Source organism: Bactrocera dorsalis, chromosome 2, assembly GCF_023373825.1.
Source record: "Bactrocera dorsalis isolate Fly_Bdor chromosome 2, ASM2337382v1, whole genome shotgun sequence".
In the NCBI taxonomy this organism is placed as follows: Eukaryota; Metazoa; Arthropoda; class Insecta; order Diptera; family Tephritidae; genus Bactrocera; species Bactrocera dorsalis.
The window spans coordinates 25,098,686-25,114,910 of NC_064304.1; the positions used below are offsets into that span (position 1 = coordinate 25,098,686).

The following is a 16,225-nucleotide window of genomic DNA, read 5'->3' on the forward strand; positions in this document are numbered from 1 at the left end:
AAGGAAAATTTTTGACTTGTGTATAGTCATCAATTGCAGGAGGTTTTACGGTAATCGATGGCTTCGATTTGATGAGTTGTTGTCAATAACATTTACCATAAATGGTTTCACCCGGTTTTAGAAGCGTATGCTTCGCCATTGATTTAATTCCTTTGTATTCTTGGCCTTGGTTTCGCATATGACTGTTTCTATTGTTCACGAATATATTTATAAAGTCAATATTCTCACTTTTGAGACAAAGATTATTAGAGAAATTGCCAATAGCTAAAGATATAAGATTCACTCAATTTCATAGCGAAATATAAAAACACAATATACAATATCGGAATTCGATTGTAAATCTTAAAGCAAAAAGACTGGAAATATTTCCACGTCATGTTTGAATGAAAGAAATAATGCTCACTGTTATGTCTATGATAAATATTATGTATTTTTTTCTATCCATATTGAAGTGTGGTATATGAGCTTATGTTACTGTGGTTGGACAGTTAAGCCACAAGAACCCAGATTTTCGTGCGGACTGTCCTTTCTGCACAGTGTATAACAGAAGACATTTGTTTGTTTTCCTCCATTCATTTCTCTCCAGTATCTGTCAGATTTCCATTCCAAAGTTTAAAGGTTGACAAAGTGAACCATATAGGAATCAGGTAGTCAATCCATCTGTGACTTAATTTTATCTAATTCCGTGGAGTCCACAGAATAAAGACTTTATTTTTGTAATCAATTGAGAAGAGCTTAATATTTCAAAACATTAATTGATAAGCTCTGATTTGCAGAGTTGAACTCCACTGTTATCTATGGAGGTTATTCCGTTTCTACGGCTGTTGATTTTATGTACCTAGAACGTGCCTTGATTTTTATTCTGCTACTGTCCATTCAGCAGTATTCCACAATATTATTTCGGGAAGTTGTCTGCTACCTCAAGAATAACATTGAATCGGTTAGATTAGATTGCTACAGACATCCTAAAAGACTTTGTGAAAGGTGGAATTAATGAAACTTCTGTTCGATTCACACATTTTATAATTTACCAAACAGACAGATCACGGAAACTTTTGTAAAAAGTGGACTGCCGATGTGAACGATCGCAATTCTGACGTAAAAAGTATATATTCTTATTTGTAATTCCTGTCGCTTATTCCAAGCAAATGCTTCAAAACACCGCTGGCTGCAAGTCGACAACTAACTGAAACCCTATACGCTGCAATTGCGATTTACTGTTAATCAACGTTTAAAATAAATTTGTAAACTTATCAATTAGTTGTGGCGTAAAATATTAATTAAATAATTAATAATAATAAGTGCCGCAAACAATTTAATCAGCAGTTTAGTATATATGTAGTATATGTAAGTGAGAGCACTTGTGTGGCGCTACAAGTGTTTTTGCAGTTTAAGGTCAGTGAAGAGTTGAAGTGCCCGACAGCAGCTGTTGTTAGCGATAACATATGCTTTACCAGCAAATAAATAAAATATATTTTTTATTTTTATTGTCGATAGGATTTGTTGATTTAGAAAAATAATATTATAATAAATAATTAAACGTTGTTACGCTGTTTTTTTTATTTTCGAAGCTACGGGTACAATATATGGTATATATCTTCTTTTGGCGTGTATGTTTTATCGACGGTTCTGCGGTACACGGATTAATTTGGAACTATTATTTTGATGGATAAGTTCTCTTTTGAAAAAAAAATTTTGGCGCTCTTATTGAAAAATACGTTAGTTGACAGATACCAATTTTATATTTGTTCATAGAACTTACTTAATGAGTCCTTTTTTGTTTAAAAGGATAATTTAATAATAATTTTCTTCGTCTGCTTTAACAAAAAAGAACAAATTATTTCCAGAACAACTAATAAACAAATATTAGAAAAAATATATTTTTATAGATTTCCTAAATAGAATTCCATACAACTTTCTATATTTGCGATTCACTATTATATTTGTATATTACTTAATACAATGACTAATTACCATACTTATCTTGTATCTACTTATATTTGTGTCATATTTTAATATGATAGATATTAATCCTCACTCATTTCTCTCCTCAAATTTAAACTTCAATGGAATACATGGCTGGCTCACAAGTTTCGGTATGAACGCATTTTCCGTTGAATAATTAAATTCAATCACAAAATTACGCACCAAACGCGTCAAAGTGATCTCTAGTTCCAGGTCTACAATACGTTTACCCACGCAGCTACGTGGACCAAAGCCGAACGGTAAATACACGAACGGGTTGTCGATGTGGTATTTCTTGCCTTCGGTGTCATTGCGCAGCCAACGTTCCGGTACGAATTTGTTTGGCTCCTTCACGAATTCTTCATTGCGCAACAACAAGTTCGAGCTGATCATGATATCAATACCGGCAGGAATACGATAACCGCTCAATACGACATCGGTGGGCAAGCTACGCAATGTACCTAAAATTATAGGATGATAGCGTATACCTTCCTTAATGCAGGCGCGCAGATAAGGAAGATTTTGCATATTCTCTATAGTTAAACGGGAGTCCTTATTTGGCAAAATATTCTTGAGTTCTTCGAACAATTTTTGCTGTTTGTCTGGATTTTTGGCGATGCAGAATAATATGCCCGTTAAGGTGGAACTTGTCTGTGATTAGAATGTAGCGAATTACTTTGATAACCACACGACTGAATTGAGATAAACTTACTGTATCAACACCAGCCATCATCATATCTAGAGCCATAACCACGGCGATGCGACGATCGATGCGCAAAAGCTTCTCCAAAACACTATTTTCCTTACCCACCTCTGAGGTGAATTTTCCATCCCTATCCATTTCAATTTGTTTTAGCGCCTCATCAATATACTTGTTGCACAAATCTGCGAGCAAATCCAAAGTTTTCATTAATTTGTAGAATTTCGGTGTTTTCACAATTTTCCAAATTGAAGGTTTCACTTCTAAATCTTCGGAGAGGTCGAAAAAGTCCCGTATCGATTGCAACAGTTGTTTACATTCCGGAGAGTCTCGATTCTTATGTATCATACCTAAACGGGTGTTTAGCGCAACACCGACAATGCCTTCAAGCGTTAGACGATTGAGATCGTCGTGAAAGTCATCGGGCATCTCGTTTGTTACCGGATCGCGTATGTGACGGATTCTGTAAAAACGGTCATGTAAAGTAATGTGTCAAACAGAAATCTCATTAATTATTGTATACTAATACAACCTTTCCAGAAATTCGTCATTGATCTCAAGTATTGTGTTCAGATATAGTCGCGCATTCCTAGGTTGCATTAAAACTGGGTTAGTCGCAGTCCGTATTTTCGCCCAATCTTCGCCAGATCTGTAAGGAATATGTATAGTACACGATTAATATTTGCTCTTAGTTTTCTAGAAAATTTAATTACGTTGTCATAAGTCCGTGTATGCCTTGAAAAATATCTGGCCGATGCACTTCCCGATGATATGCAAAAGAGTCGAGTGGTCGTCGATCGGGCCATACACCCTCCTTCCGAAATATTGTAGGGTAGTCGGCTGGGTTGAGTGCAAGTACCATTTCGGGTTTGCCAAACAAAGCGGGAAAATGAAACAGTGTGCCATACTTTTCTGAGAGTTGCATTACTGCCTCCGTAAATGTTTTTTTGTAAAATTCACCTGAAGATCGATAATTATATCATATTTAGAAGAATAAGTAGAGTAAATTTTCAATTTGTCCACAGTTCGAGCTTATCATTATAAGCCAGTCAATCAAGAGAAACTTAAGTACAACAACAGACTTTGTGTGTTACGTGAGTACGTGCCGTTGACGGCCTAACCTTACCGTGCTTAAAAGCACATAGATCAAATTATACATTATATTATTTGGTTCCAATTATTATTAGTCAGGTGGAACACCTTTTCCACATTGGTCGGGTTCGAGGCCAGATCCACCACGAATCTCCTCAAAGGGCCAAAACCAATAAGCAGATTGGAGCGAACTCCAAGGGTTAACTGCTCTCCGTTGTACCAGATTTAAGTTTCAAGTTAGACCTTATAACGTTTGATACTTCCAGTTGAGCACCCATCAAACTTATTGACTCGTTCGTTGGGAAACTGTGAAATCGCCATAGTGAAAATGTTATTTTTGGTGGGTTAAATAACAGGTTGTACATTTATCACAGCCCTTCCAACAGATCCCTGAAGTCAACTCATTTCACTGGAACCTTGTATGTTTTGACTACTCTGCTTATAGATTAGCTGGCCTTGAGATATATTTCCAGTAATGTCGTCTTTTAGCATATATTATTTCTGCTTAAAAAAGTTATTCATATAATCCATTTCAGGCACAGAGTTGATAAAAGAAGGCCACGGCTTAAGTAAAAGTTTTCCATAGGGCTATGGGGGTATTTTTCTCTGTAAAAGGTATTTTAGCGGCTTAGAACTAGTTTATTGACTTAAGTCCGTGTACAGAAATCAATCTCCATTGCAATAACGATCTTAGCTTATGAAGTCAAATCACTATTAGGGAAAGAGGCTGAACCGCCAGCTTGCAACCGTGACGCCTGATCTGGGTATCGCATAAAGGGACGGCCGACAATGATCTGGCCGACGAATTAGCCCGCTTTTCGGCAGCTTCCAGAATGAAGAGGGCGGAACCATGCAGTTTCGGGGGCCCCAAAGGAGAAAGGAGTTGCTCCACATGAAGGAAAGAGTGGGGAGGAACGGCACTGACAGAAGGCAGTGGAATGCGCCACACTAAGCTACTACTCGGAGGTTACAACCTGGCAAGGTTTAGAGATATGATCAACCTCCCCTGAGACAAATTCCGTCTCCTTACAGCGCTATATACAGAGCATAGTCTCTGGCGAAAACTGCCGTTTTTGCGACATGGAACAGGAAACTTCAAAGTACCTTGTTCTAGTTTACTTGTAGACGCAGGCTTAAAGGCTAGGTTCCATCTACTTAGACAGGGATCACATGACCTTAGTCGCGCCTAGCAAGCTCCTGGAATTATTCAGTGTGCTGGAGCTTATTGAAAAAAAAAAAACAAATAAAAGATGAAATCACCAAAAGTTCGTCCTAAATTGTAAGGTTTGTTGTATCCTCTAGCTCAAACCATTTGTATCATTAATGTCAAACACATAAGTTTATTTTGACAATTTTTAAAAATCTTGTGATTCAAGAAACTTTCTTGATTAGCTTTTAATTATATTACTATATATATGTATATCTAAGCTTATATTACATTTTATTTCGAGGCATGAATCATATGAAGTTACCTCCCAACATAAATCCACGAACAATTTCATATCTACTTGGTCCGGGTAACTCCTTAAATGGACGCGCATTTTCCAAGTGGACTGGTGCAGATACTGTTTCATTGAGCTGCAATTTTAAAATTGTTTTATACTTTAGTACTAGTATTAGTAGTATTAGTTTAGTGAATGAATTCTATCGATTCCACAAACAAAAGTGTTTGCACTTTATTTCTATTCCTTGGTGAAAAGGAATTAACCACTTTTCTTTTCATATTTTGTTAGTAATAACATTTCGTAATATACAGAATATAAAAATATCAAAGATCAAATTGACTTGATATCATATCTTGATACCATAATATGTAGGTTACCTTTTATATTTCGAGATTGGCCTTGCAACTCACAACTTTATCATACATTTCGACATTTTTGATGCCATACGTATTCAGAACGTTTTAACATATGAGTGCTATTTTTCTTGATTACAGTAACTTGAAATATTCATCTCGGCCAAAATATGGAATTAAATCGCACCATTATTTTTTACAACTTTCGACCTGGATTATCTCAGCAACGGTGCATCGATGAACTTAACTCAATTTTCAATGACCAGTGTTTACCGATGGTACGTTTTTGTCGTGAAACACTCCAAGACGAATTTCGTGAAGGTCGTCCAAAATCATTTGTTGTTGCGGAAACTATTGCGGAAACTGATCGTCATGAGACTTATCATGAGATTAAGACAACTATAGGCATTAGTGGGATCAGCATACTATATTTAATATTGCATGAGCATTTAATTGCAATTTTTTTTTTTCATTGGATCCCACACAATTTGTCAATCGCTCAAAAAATGGTTCGTGACAATTGGTCTAGAGAAATGTTAGAAAAAATACAATAGTGGTACTTCGAAACAAATTGTTGGTCAGCTGTCTTTCAAGAAATTAGGAAAACCAAAGACAATGCGATCCCATATCGGCTGAAACAACCGCATTTTTGAGCACTTAAAACATCGATTTCATGAATAATCCACAATAAAGTCTTGACTGGGGACCGAATGACTTATTTTCAATCCCTTAGGTAAGAAATGAGCTAAGAGGTCCACGATTTTCGATACCTGAAGAGGCGGTTGAATGCGTTCCAAAGGTATGTTTTGGAGTTAACTCAATCAGAGTGACAAAAGTACTTCGAAAATTGGTTCAAATGCATGCAAAAGTTTATAGATCTAAATAGAGAATATTTTGAAAATCAGTAAAACAATGTTCGATGATTAAAATTTGGTTTTGCTCTCTAATCCCGAAATATATAATAAAAGGCAACCTTCGTACATGATATCCTTTTTTCTTTGAACGAATTCATAGCAGAGTTACCATAAATTTGTACACAGTCTTAACACTTGTGATTAGCTTTGTAGTACAATAATTAATTATTATTTAGATAATAAATTAAATTATCTTTTTTCACGTTTTTATTCTCTTCCCAAAATTATAAACTCTAATGCGTAATTGGAACTCAAACCACCTGTTGTTGTGGTAATGCTGTTGCATATCTCCTCAAGAACGTTGCGCCCAGTCCAAAAGCTTCATTATATTGTTTTAAGCAACGAGTTAACATTTTAGTAAGAAGAGGAATGGTTTTGTAATTTTTTATTTAATTTTTTTTTAGTTTTTTATCACTCAAAGTAAATTCCGATGCACGTTAATTCGCTTGTAGAGAAATAGAACTGCACATGACCGCGTTTGCAAACTAACTAAAGTGCTTTGCATAAATAATCGCATCTGTTAGTTGTTATTTGTTAATATCAGTAAAACGCTCAACTTTCTGATTTACGATTGCGCTTTTTCAACAACAAATTTTCTGTCGCTGAGAAATGTGATTAGAAGAAATCGTAGCGTTATCAAGCATCACAACAAACAACAAATAAAAAATGCATCACAGTTCGTCAAGGTATAGTAAATAACTGTACATTGTATATTATGGTCTCAAGTGAAACTTAAGTGAGGGACCTCGTACATTGCGTTACTATCCAATTAAATTATATACAATTTGTCTCGTGTCAAATTGGATCCATAAAATACTCGCTTAAGTTCCGCTATATCTACTCATATGTCAATATTAACTTAGATAAGTTAGTACATTCATAATTTTACCATTGTCGAAAAAATTTTGTTTCATTAAACATCTCATAGGGAATACTAACTGGTCTGCGTCTAGTGGCGATAAACGTCCATTCGATGGGGCTGACATATCGCATCCTAAACGATGACTACTCCTCTTCGACTTACCAAGTGAACTCCATCTGAACCAAAACTGGTATATCGGTGACTTTTTGGCCTACCAGATTAACCTAACCTAAATAATAATAATTCATTCCAAATTTTCTGAAATTAGCTCCTCAAATAAAAAAGCTTTCCACACAAAGACTTGATTTTCAACGATCTGTTTGTTTGGCAATTATATGTTTTAGTGATCCGATTGAACCCTTCCCTCAGAGGCTGCGCCATTGCCTAGTAAGCTAAATGCGCAAACTTTCAAATTCATAACTCAAAAACAGAGTGACTAATTCGTGAAAGAATCAAATTCGTGCATATACAGACAGATGGGCAAGGTTAAATCGCCTAGTTTATTGAGCTAATCATTTCTGAATATATTTATAGCGTCTGCGACGTTTCTTTCCTTATCAGGGTATAGAAATATATTGCACTACATAGCTACATAATGGAAATAAGTAACCAGTTCGCATGTAATCGGTCCTCTCTGACTTGTGGTGACGAAAGTATTTCTGTGAAATACAGTACCGTTCTAGAGAGTTAGAGCACAACATCACAGCATTAATATTTCCAATGTACAATTAATTGATATAAATGTGAAATATCAAAACTAATAAATTTCTTATCGTCCACCGAACTGATATTGACGTCTATATTATGAATGTAAAATTTGTTATCGTGCAATATGTACAATTGTATACTACATGAATTCATATAAATACAGACAGACGGAAAGCTTAACACCAATGAGCCACCAGAGTTGAATGTATTTTTGTTGTAGTTAGACCTGACTTTCAAATGCTAATTGGTTCGAGAAGTAAAGTATATTGAGTGAACTTTGATAGCTTGAAAGAAAAAATAGTTAAACAACTAAGCATGGCCTAAGTTCGGGTTCAACCGAACATTTTATATTCTTGATCAAAACTATAATACTCTGCAGCAAAATGTTGCAAGAAAATGTGGCTTAAAAATTGATATCCGCGTTTTTGGTTTCGAAGACGATGAAGGAAATGGAAGTCCAAATAGGCTAATTTGTGTATAATGGAAATTATGGACTAAATTAGAAAGATCGCGAATCGGAAACAAGTCGGTTAGGACTTGATATAGACAAGTGAATTTGATACTATTCGACCGTCTCAAGGTTTCTCTCTATGTGAAGAGGCATTGACATAACTTAGTAAGTCAATCCCCCAAAAAGAAGGGAAGCTTTAAAAATAATAGGACAATACTGGAGTTCATATTGTATAAATAAATTTTATTGGCATACATATTTTACATATTGAGTTCTAATTATCTTTGCTAATACAAACATATTTCACACATAAAATACTTAGTGAAACGCTTGACAAAACGAGTTTATAAATGACTTTTCTGTACTTACGATATACGATTCAATCAATCATCGCATCTTCACTCCTTTCTTTCAGCGAATCTGAATTTCAATGGTATAGCTGGTAGGAAAATTAACTTCTGGGTAAAAGCATTTTCCGTTGAATAATTGAATTCAATTGCGAAATTGCGCACCAAACGCGCCAAAGTGACCTCTAATTCAAGATCCACAATGCGCTTGCCCACACAACTGCGTGGACCGAAGCCGAAGGGAAGAAATAGAAACGGATTGTTGAGTTGATATTTTTTACCCTCTGTGTCATTACGCAGCCAACGCTCTGGTTTATATTTATTTGGATCTTCAACAAATTTCTCATTGCGCAAGAGCAAATTGGAAGCAACCGAAATATCAATACCGGCCGGTATGCGATATCCGCTCAGCACAACATCGTTCGGCAAGCGACGATTTGTGCCAACAATAATAGGATGATAGCGCATGCCTTCCTTAATACAAGCGCGCAGATATGGAAGATTTGCCATATTCTCTACTGTCAAACGGGAGTCCTTATTTGGTAAAATACTTTTGAGTTCCTCGAATAGTTTCTGTTGTTTGTCCGGATTTTTGGCGATGCAAAATAATATGCCCGTTAAAGTGGAGCTTGTCTGTAATTATAATAAAGCATTATATAACCTTTAAGCTCGATTTGAAATGTATTTACCGTGTCAACGCCAGCCATCATCATATCCATGGCCATAACAACAGCGATTTTGCGATCAATTTTCAATAGTTTCTCTAAAACACTCTTCTCCTTGCCCACCTCTGAGGTGAATTTACCCTCACTATCGGAATCTATTCGTTTTAGTGCCTCATCGATATATTTGTTGCACAGTACTATAAGCGTATCCAATGTTTTCATCAGTTTATGGAACGTCGGTGTTTTGAATATCTTCCAAATGGATATCTTAAGTTCTATCTCTTCAGACAAGGCGAAAAAATTGCGTATTTCTTTCAAAAGTGTTTTACTTTCCGGACTATCACGATTTTTATGTATCATGCCTAAACGGGTATTGAGGGCAATACTCACCACGCCCTCTAAGGTGAGACGATTAATATCATCAATAAAGTCGTCGGGCACTTCGAGCGTCAAAGGATCGCGTATGTAACGTATTCTAAAAGGAATTCAGTGTGAGATCAATCTTTTTTTATAAATGTAACAAATATTGTAATAACCTTTCGAGAAATTCGTCATTGACTTCTAGTAACGTATTTAAATAGAGTCTGGCATTTTTGGGTTGCATTAGCACTGGATTAACGGCGGTACGTATTTTTCCCCATTCTTCGCCACTTCTACAAATGTATTTGGAAAGCATTTATACGTGTCATATATTTTTGTTAACAAGAAATTTACGTGGTCAATAGTCCTTCAACGCCTTCAAAGAAATCCTTTCTGTGCACCTTACGATGATAATATAAGGTTCCGAAAGTGCGTCGTTCTGGCCAAATACCCTCGTTTCGAAATATTATTGGATAATCATTTGGATTAAAACTCATTACCGTTTCTGGTCTGCCGAACACGGAAGGAAATCGATAGATATCGCCATATATGCGTGTCATGGTTCTAATTACTTCAATAAATGTTTTCTTATGGTACACACCTTAAATAGGGAGAGAACAGATGTTTAGAAAATTTTAGAAAAAAACGTAGAGAAACTAAATTTGTATTGGAATAAATCATACAAAAATACTTTGGTTGAACAATTGCCAGGCTGAGAGTATGAAATTTTAGAAACTAAATTTTTGTTTTTCATATCAATATACTTTCCTACCTCCTGGTAAAAATCCACGAAACATTTCATATTTGCTTGGCCCTGGTAACTCAGAATATGGACGCGCATTTTCCCAATTATTCGAAGTAAAAGTTCCTTGATTTTCCTATAAATTAAAATCAATTAAGTATATGAAAAATACATAGCTTTGTTTATGGTTTAGTTGAATTCAAAATTCTAAAATCCAGAAACACCACTGACGCCTTTAATAGATTTAATAGCAATTAAATAATAATCACTATTTACCTGCTTTTGCTGCACAGCTGTTGCATATTCCCTAAAAGCCGCTGAACTCAACGAACGCCCGACCATTGCATCGCATTTAGTTAGAAAGCGCGATAACATTTTGAGTGTTTTGATTACATTAAATAAATTGCAACAATTTAGTATGCACACAGCATTAAGAATATTTTAAAACTTGTTGTTAGAAAGAAATACTGCTGATCGCTACCGCTCTTGTAAGTTTACTGTCTCGGCGATTCACTATTTTTTAGGGAGCATATTCTAATCAGACACAAAAATGCAGTATAAATTGTCTTATGTCATTCATTGAGAAAGCTCTGAGCAGAGCTTTTTCTTATTAATAACATAATTAGAATTGAATTGAACTATACTGTGGAAAGTACTTCTTCTTCTACCGTAGAAGCGTCAATAGAGCGAACAGAGAGATATTTTTATACTTTTATTTCAACAGAAAGCTTTTAGAGCATAATGAATGAGTTTTGAAAGATTGCTTTAATTACTAATTTTTTTAGTACTTCGGAAACTAAATTTTTCGAAAACTAATATTTGTTGTTAAAACCTTAGTTCGTAAAAAAACAACTGCTGAAAACATCGACAATTTTTTAGTGTTTTAGTGACAGACCTTTTATGATTTCTTTTTCAGTTTTGTTGGCTCATACGATTATTCCATTTGTACTAATCAAATCAGTTTTCAAATGACCACAATGATGCCGGTAAGAACGAAACAGTCAATGGCGACCGTCGTCGCATCATGATAACCGACTATTTGATACCTGAAGATGAAGTTCGTGAACTTAGCGACATTTGGTTTCAATAAGATGGAGGCATTCCCACACATTGCACCAATCAATGGATTTATTGATAGAAAACTTTGCTGGTGATTTTCAAAGATTTTATATTTACATATTATATATAAAAATATTGATGAATACAAAATTACATTTATACTAGATTTAACTGTTTTCAATATCTGTTTGGAAATAAGTATATTTGAATGAATATTTGTTAAGTAATTTTTTTATACACATATATGTACATATATGCAATGTATAACCAGTTCTCACCAATTCTCATGCCAAACACTACGCTTCTCTCTCGATGAATTTGAATTTAAGTGGTATTTGCGGCACGCTCATGAATTTCATAGCGAATGCATTTTCGGTCGGGTAATTAAATTCAATTTGGAAATTCCGCACCAAACGTGCCAAAGTGATTTCTAGCTCCAAATTGACGATACGCTTGCCCACACAACTGCGTGGACCAAAGCCGAAGGGTACATACAAAAATGGATTCGTAATTTGTCCCTCCAAAGCTTGGGCAGATTGATCGTTACGCAGCCAACGTTCCGGTATGAATTTATCCGGCTGTGGCACATAGCGTTCATCATGCATCAACAGATTGGCGCCGATGGAGATGTCGGTACCGGCAGGTATTCGATAGCCGCTCAGCACTATATCGTTGGGTAAACGACGCACCGTACCCGGTAGTATGGGATAACAGCGTATGCCCTCTTTGATGCAGGCACGCAGGTAAGGCAGATTTTGCATATTTTCAGTTGTCAGTTGTGATTCCTTTTCCGGCAGTATTTGTTGAATTTCCTCAAATAGCTTCTGTTGTTTATCAGGATTCGTGGCAATGCATAACAGTAGACCTGTCAAAGTAGAGCTGGTCTGCGCGTGCAGTGAGAAATATTATTATTATTCAAAGTCCCAGCATCTTTAAATGCGCTCACTTACCGTATCAATACCAGCTAACATCATATCCAACGCCATTACCACGGCGAGTTTCTTATCAACGCGCACTAATTTCTCCAGCACGCTCTTCTCCTTGCCCAGCTCCGATGTAAGGTTGCCCTCGCTATCGTGTTCAATACGCATTAGCGCTTCGTTAATGTACTTATTGCAGATATCCGTCATCGTGTCCAATGTATTCATCATTTCTTTAAATTTCGGTGTTTTCACATACTTCCATATGGAAGGTTTAATCTCTAGCTCTTCGGAGAGTACAAAGAAATTGCGTACACACTTCATGATCGTTTCACATTCGGCCGTATCACGATTTTTGTGTATTAAACCGAGTCGTGTGTTCAGCGCAATGCCTGCGATGCCCTCAAAAGCGAGGCGATTAATATCATCGAGGAAACCGCCAGGTACTTCCAATGTGCTGGGATCGCGTATGTGGCGTATTCTACCAGTAAAGTACAAATGATTATAATATAGTCTTTGTGAATTTTAAATAAGTACATTTGCTCGTCTTACCTTTCTAGGAACTCATCGTTAATCTCTAATAGCGTATTCAAGTACAACTTGGCATTTTTCGGTTGCATGAGTATTGGATTCACAGCCGTACGCATTTTCGCCCATTTTTCACCAGAGCTAGTGTTAAATATTGAAAAAAAAATATGTGAGAACTGAATATACATATATGTGCGAGTATGTGACACTCACGTGGATATAATACCGTCAACGCCCTGAAAGAATTCGGGACGATGTTTTTCACGATGATAGACGAAGGTGTCGAAAACGCGGCGATTAGGCAATGGCCCTTCATTACGAAAAATAATCGAATAATCTGAGGGGTTTAAATCGATTACAAATTCGGGTTTGTCAAATATGCCGGGAAAGCGAAATATCGGTCCATAAATCTTTTCCATTTCCCGAATGGCGGTAAGAAATGGTTTTTTGGAGAATAAGCCTGAAATGAAGAATCATATCAGGTGTACTATGTATATGCAGCTTAATATGTCGAATAAACTAACGGAGCTTAAAATTTAATTATATGGAAAGTAGACGTCGTTTTGATCCGATTTTGAAAAGTTTCTAAATATACTAATATTCCTCGTTTCTAAAATGTATGATCTTAATGAATAGATCCTCTGGCTCACTCTTTCTTTCTTCTTCCTTAGTTCACACCGCTTACGCGGTTATAGCTCAGATAACAGCAGCGCGCCAGTCCTTTCTTCTTTTCGCAATGTGGTGCCAATTGGAGATTATAAGCAAAGCCATGTCCTTTCCCACCCGGAGTGAATGTCTTCCTCTTTCACTGCTTCTCCTGGCGGGTACTGCGTCGAATGGGCAGCGGTCTCTTACATTCCTTGTTCAGCGCAATGCCCTTAAGCCCTGTTGCTTCATTTTCATAGGTGGTCCGTGGTCATCTTGTTTTAGGCCTATCCACCAAACGTGCGTCGCGCTTGATGATCGTTCCGCTTCAATTCTTTCACGAGTTCGATTTTGTCCTCAAACTCTTCCATAAAGTGCATGAGCAAAGTTTCAATTACTGCACGTAATGGCGGGTGAACTCATTCCGGTCTTCTTTGATACTCTGCTCGGTGTTATATGGCGTATCCACTAGTGTAACCGAAGCTAATTAATATTCCCTCGAATTACGTATTCTGCTAGATGTAGATGACGACCGCATATTGAACTCAGTTACGAAGTGCGTTGCGCTAACCGAACCATTATTTTTGTAACAAATTATGAAAATGCAATCCAAACTGAGTACATATAAAATAGCTGCTATCAAAAAAAACTACTCCAAAGAACCTTACTCCGAAAACCTCTACTCCGAAAAACTCCTAAAAATATTGACTCATTTGCCTACAACCACACGTCTTAAAAATCTTATAAAACATATTAATGATTTAGCAATAAATCACAGGTGTAAATAAGCTATTGCAATGTCCGAAATTTTTAAACTAATATATGAATTAACTTTTTGGCATTTTTAAATTGAATGAAATCAACAATCACTTGAGTGCCAAGTGATATTACACAAATACTCACAAACATATCATACAGTAGGTATAATTATTATCACTTACCTCCAGGCATAAATGAACGTATCAACTCGAATTTGCTTGGCCCGGGCACTTCTGAGTACGGTCGTGCGTTCTCCAAGTCCACATCACTTGCATTGTTTTGCTAAAAATAAAATATAGAGCAATAAATAATCTTTGAAAATAAAAATTAAAGTGAAAACATTATGCATTTGATCACACCTACCTTAGACTCTACTTGCGTTGCAAAAGTTCGTACCCTTGAAAAGCGCAAATGACGCCAACCGATGTGATCAATTTGCTTTAAATGCCTCGATAACATGTTTGCCGTTGATTACTGCTTCTATTCATTAATTTATTATGTCAAGCGCAACGAAAATTCGAAAGTTCGAAATTTAGAAGAATACAAGTAGAAGTCGTCCACTAATATGGATGTGTTCGCCGCTCCACAAACTTTGGCACAATGAATAAGCTCTTGGCAGTCGCTCACTATCAGTCTGTGTATTTATAAAATTCTGTGTGGAATATTTAATAAACATTGCCAATATGTGTCTGCTAATGTCTGCACTGCTTTTGTTCACTTGCAAGCCTACGCGAGTCTATGTATGTCAGCATAAGCGAAATAGATAAGTGAAACATTTAGTAGCAAAACGAGCTTTTGCCATTCATATACATACATACATATGTATGTACATACCGATACTGTTAATATTTGTTGTTAATGTTTTGTCGCTTTTTGTTTTTATCTCCTCATTTGTTTGTAAACAAAACACTTTATATTTCGTAAAAGAGAAAGAAAGAAATAATTGCGAAGAGTGAGCTTTTGATAGAGAACGGCGTCTGGTGAGCTTTTTTGCGCTTAACGTGCTCGTTATTGTTTTTTTAATTTTAAGACGGCATACTTATGCACCAATCTGGTTGGTCGCGCATAAACTCGAAGAGAATAGATGTTGTCAAAATTTATGAATATTTTTTATATTCTTGCAGCATGTAGCTTCAGAGTATAATTGTTTTATTCACCTAACGGTTTGTATACCTAAAACTAAGTGAGATACATATAGGGTTATGTATGTATGTAAAAGAGATCAGTTGAAATGCGGATGACTGACTGTCTGTCCGTTCGTCCGTCCATCCGTGAAAACTGTAACTTGCGGAAAAACTGAGATATCTTGATGACGGGTAAAAATTCGCTCTAGCCCCATATCACTAACAAGCTGTAGCTGAGGGTACTTCCGTAGCCTTAATCCTTGTAAATTACAAGGGTATATAATGTTCGGCTACACCCGGACTTAGCCCTTTCTTACTTGTTTTATAATACAATTATTTCAAAAATTACCGTAGGAGTTTCGAAAAAATGTCTTCAGTACAAATATTTCTCTAGATAATTTCTTAAATATGATACCCTTATCGTAATATACCGTCCGATGGCCACACCATTTCAAGAGAAATTTACTATTACGTAGTATATTATCATATCAAGCAAACAGTCGTCGCATTCGCGATTTGGCTCCAAAGTCACTGCCGACAGTGATAACTTCGAAGACCTAGATCAATTTTTTGATCTTGGAACCAG

At 36.2% G+C, this 16,225-nt stretch overlaps 3 protein-coding genes across 3 annotated transcripts; all 3 read right to left on the bottom strand.

The window, feature by feature from the left end:
* Positions 1-1,854: 1,854 nt before the first annotated feature.
* LOC105231082 (probable cytochrome P450 12e1, mitochondrial) lies at positions 1,855-6,970 on the bottom strand. Its single transcript, XM_011212181.4, has 6 exons — positions 6,730-6,970; positions 5,230-5,335; positions 3,379-3,625; positions 3,198-3,314; positions 2,678-3,128; positions 1,855-2,616 (listed from the first exon to the last, which is right to left on the bottom strand). Exons 1-6 carry the CDS (start codon positions 6,820-6,822, stop codon positions 2,035-2,037), a joined length of 1,596 nt encoding a protein of 531 aa, XP_011210483.3. The 5' UTR covers positions 6,823-6,970; the 3' UTR covers positions 1,855-2,034.
* A 1,754-nt stretch (positions 6,971-8,724) lies between these two features.
* Positions 8,725-11,117, bottom strand: LOC125776207 (probable cytochrome P450 12e1, mitochondrial). Its single transcript, XM_049447207.1, has 6 exons — positions 10,881-11,117; positions 10,635-10,740; positions 10,217-10,463; positions 10,039-10,155; positions 9,527-9,977; positions 8,725-9,470 (listed from the first exon to the last, which is right to left on the bottom strand). The coding sequence occupies exons 1-6, from the start codon at positions 10,977-10,979 to the stop codon at positions 8,889-8,891; spliced, it is 1,602 nt and encodes a 533-aa protein (XP_049303164.1). The 5' UTR covers positions 10,980-11,117; the 3' UTR covers positions 8,725-8,888.
* Positions 11,118-11,925: 808 nt separating this feature from the next.
* LOC105231112 (probable cytochrome P450 12e1, mitochondrial) lies at positions 11,926-15,221 on the bottom strand. Its single transcript, XM_019992016.3, has 6 exons — positions 14,879-15,221; positions 14,698-14,797; positions 13,325-13,571; positions 13,136-13,252; positions 12,614-13,064; positions 11,926-12,547 (listed from the first exon to the last, which is right to left on the bottom strand). Exons 1-6 carry the CDS (start codon positions 14,972-14,974, stop codon positions 11,960-11,962), a joined length of 1,599 nt encoding a protein of 532 aa, XP_019847575.2. The 5' UTR covers positions 14,975-15,221; the 3' UTR covers positions 11,926-11,959.
* Positions 15,222-16,225: the final 1,004 nt, after the last annotated feature.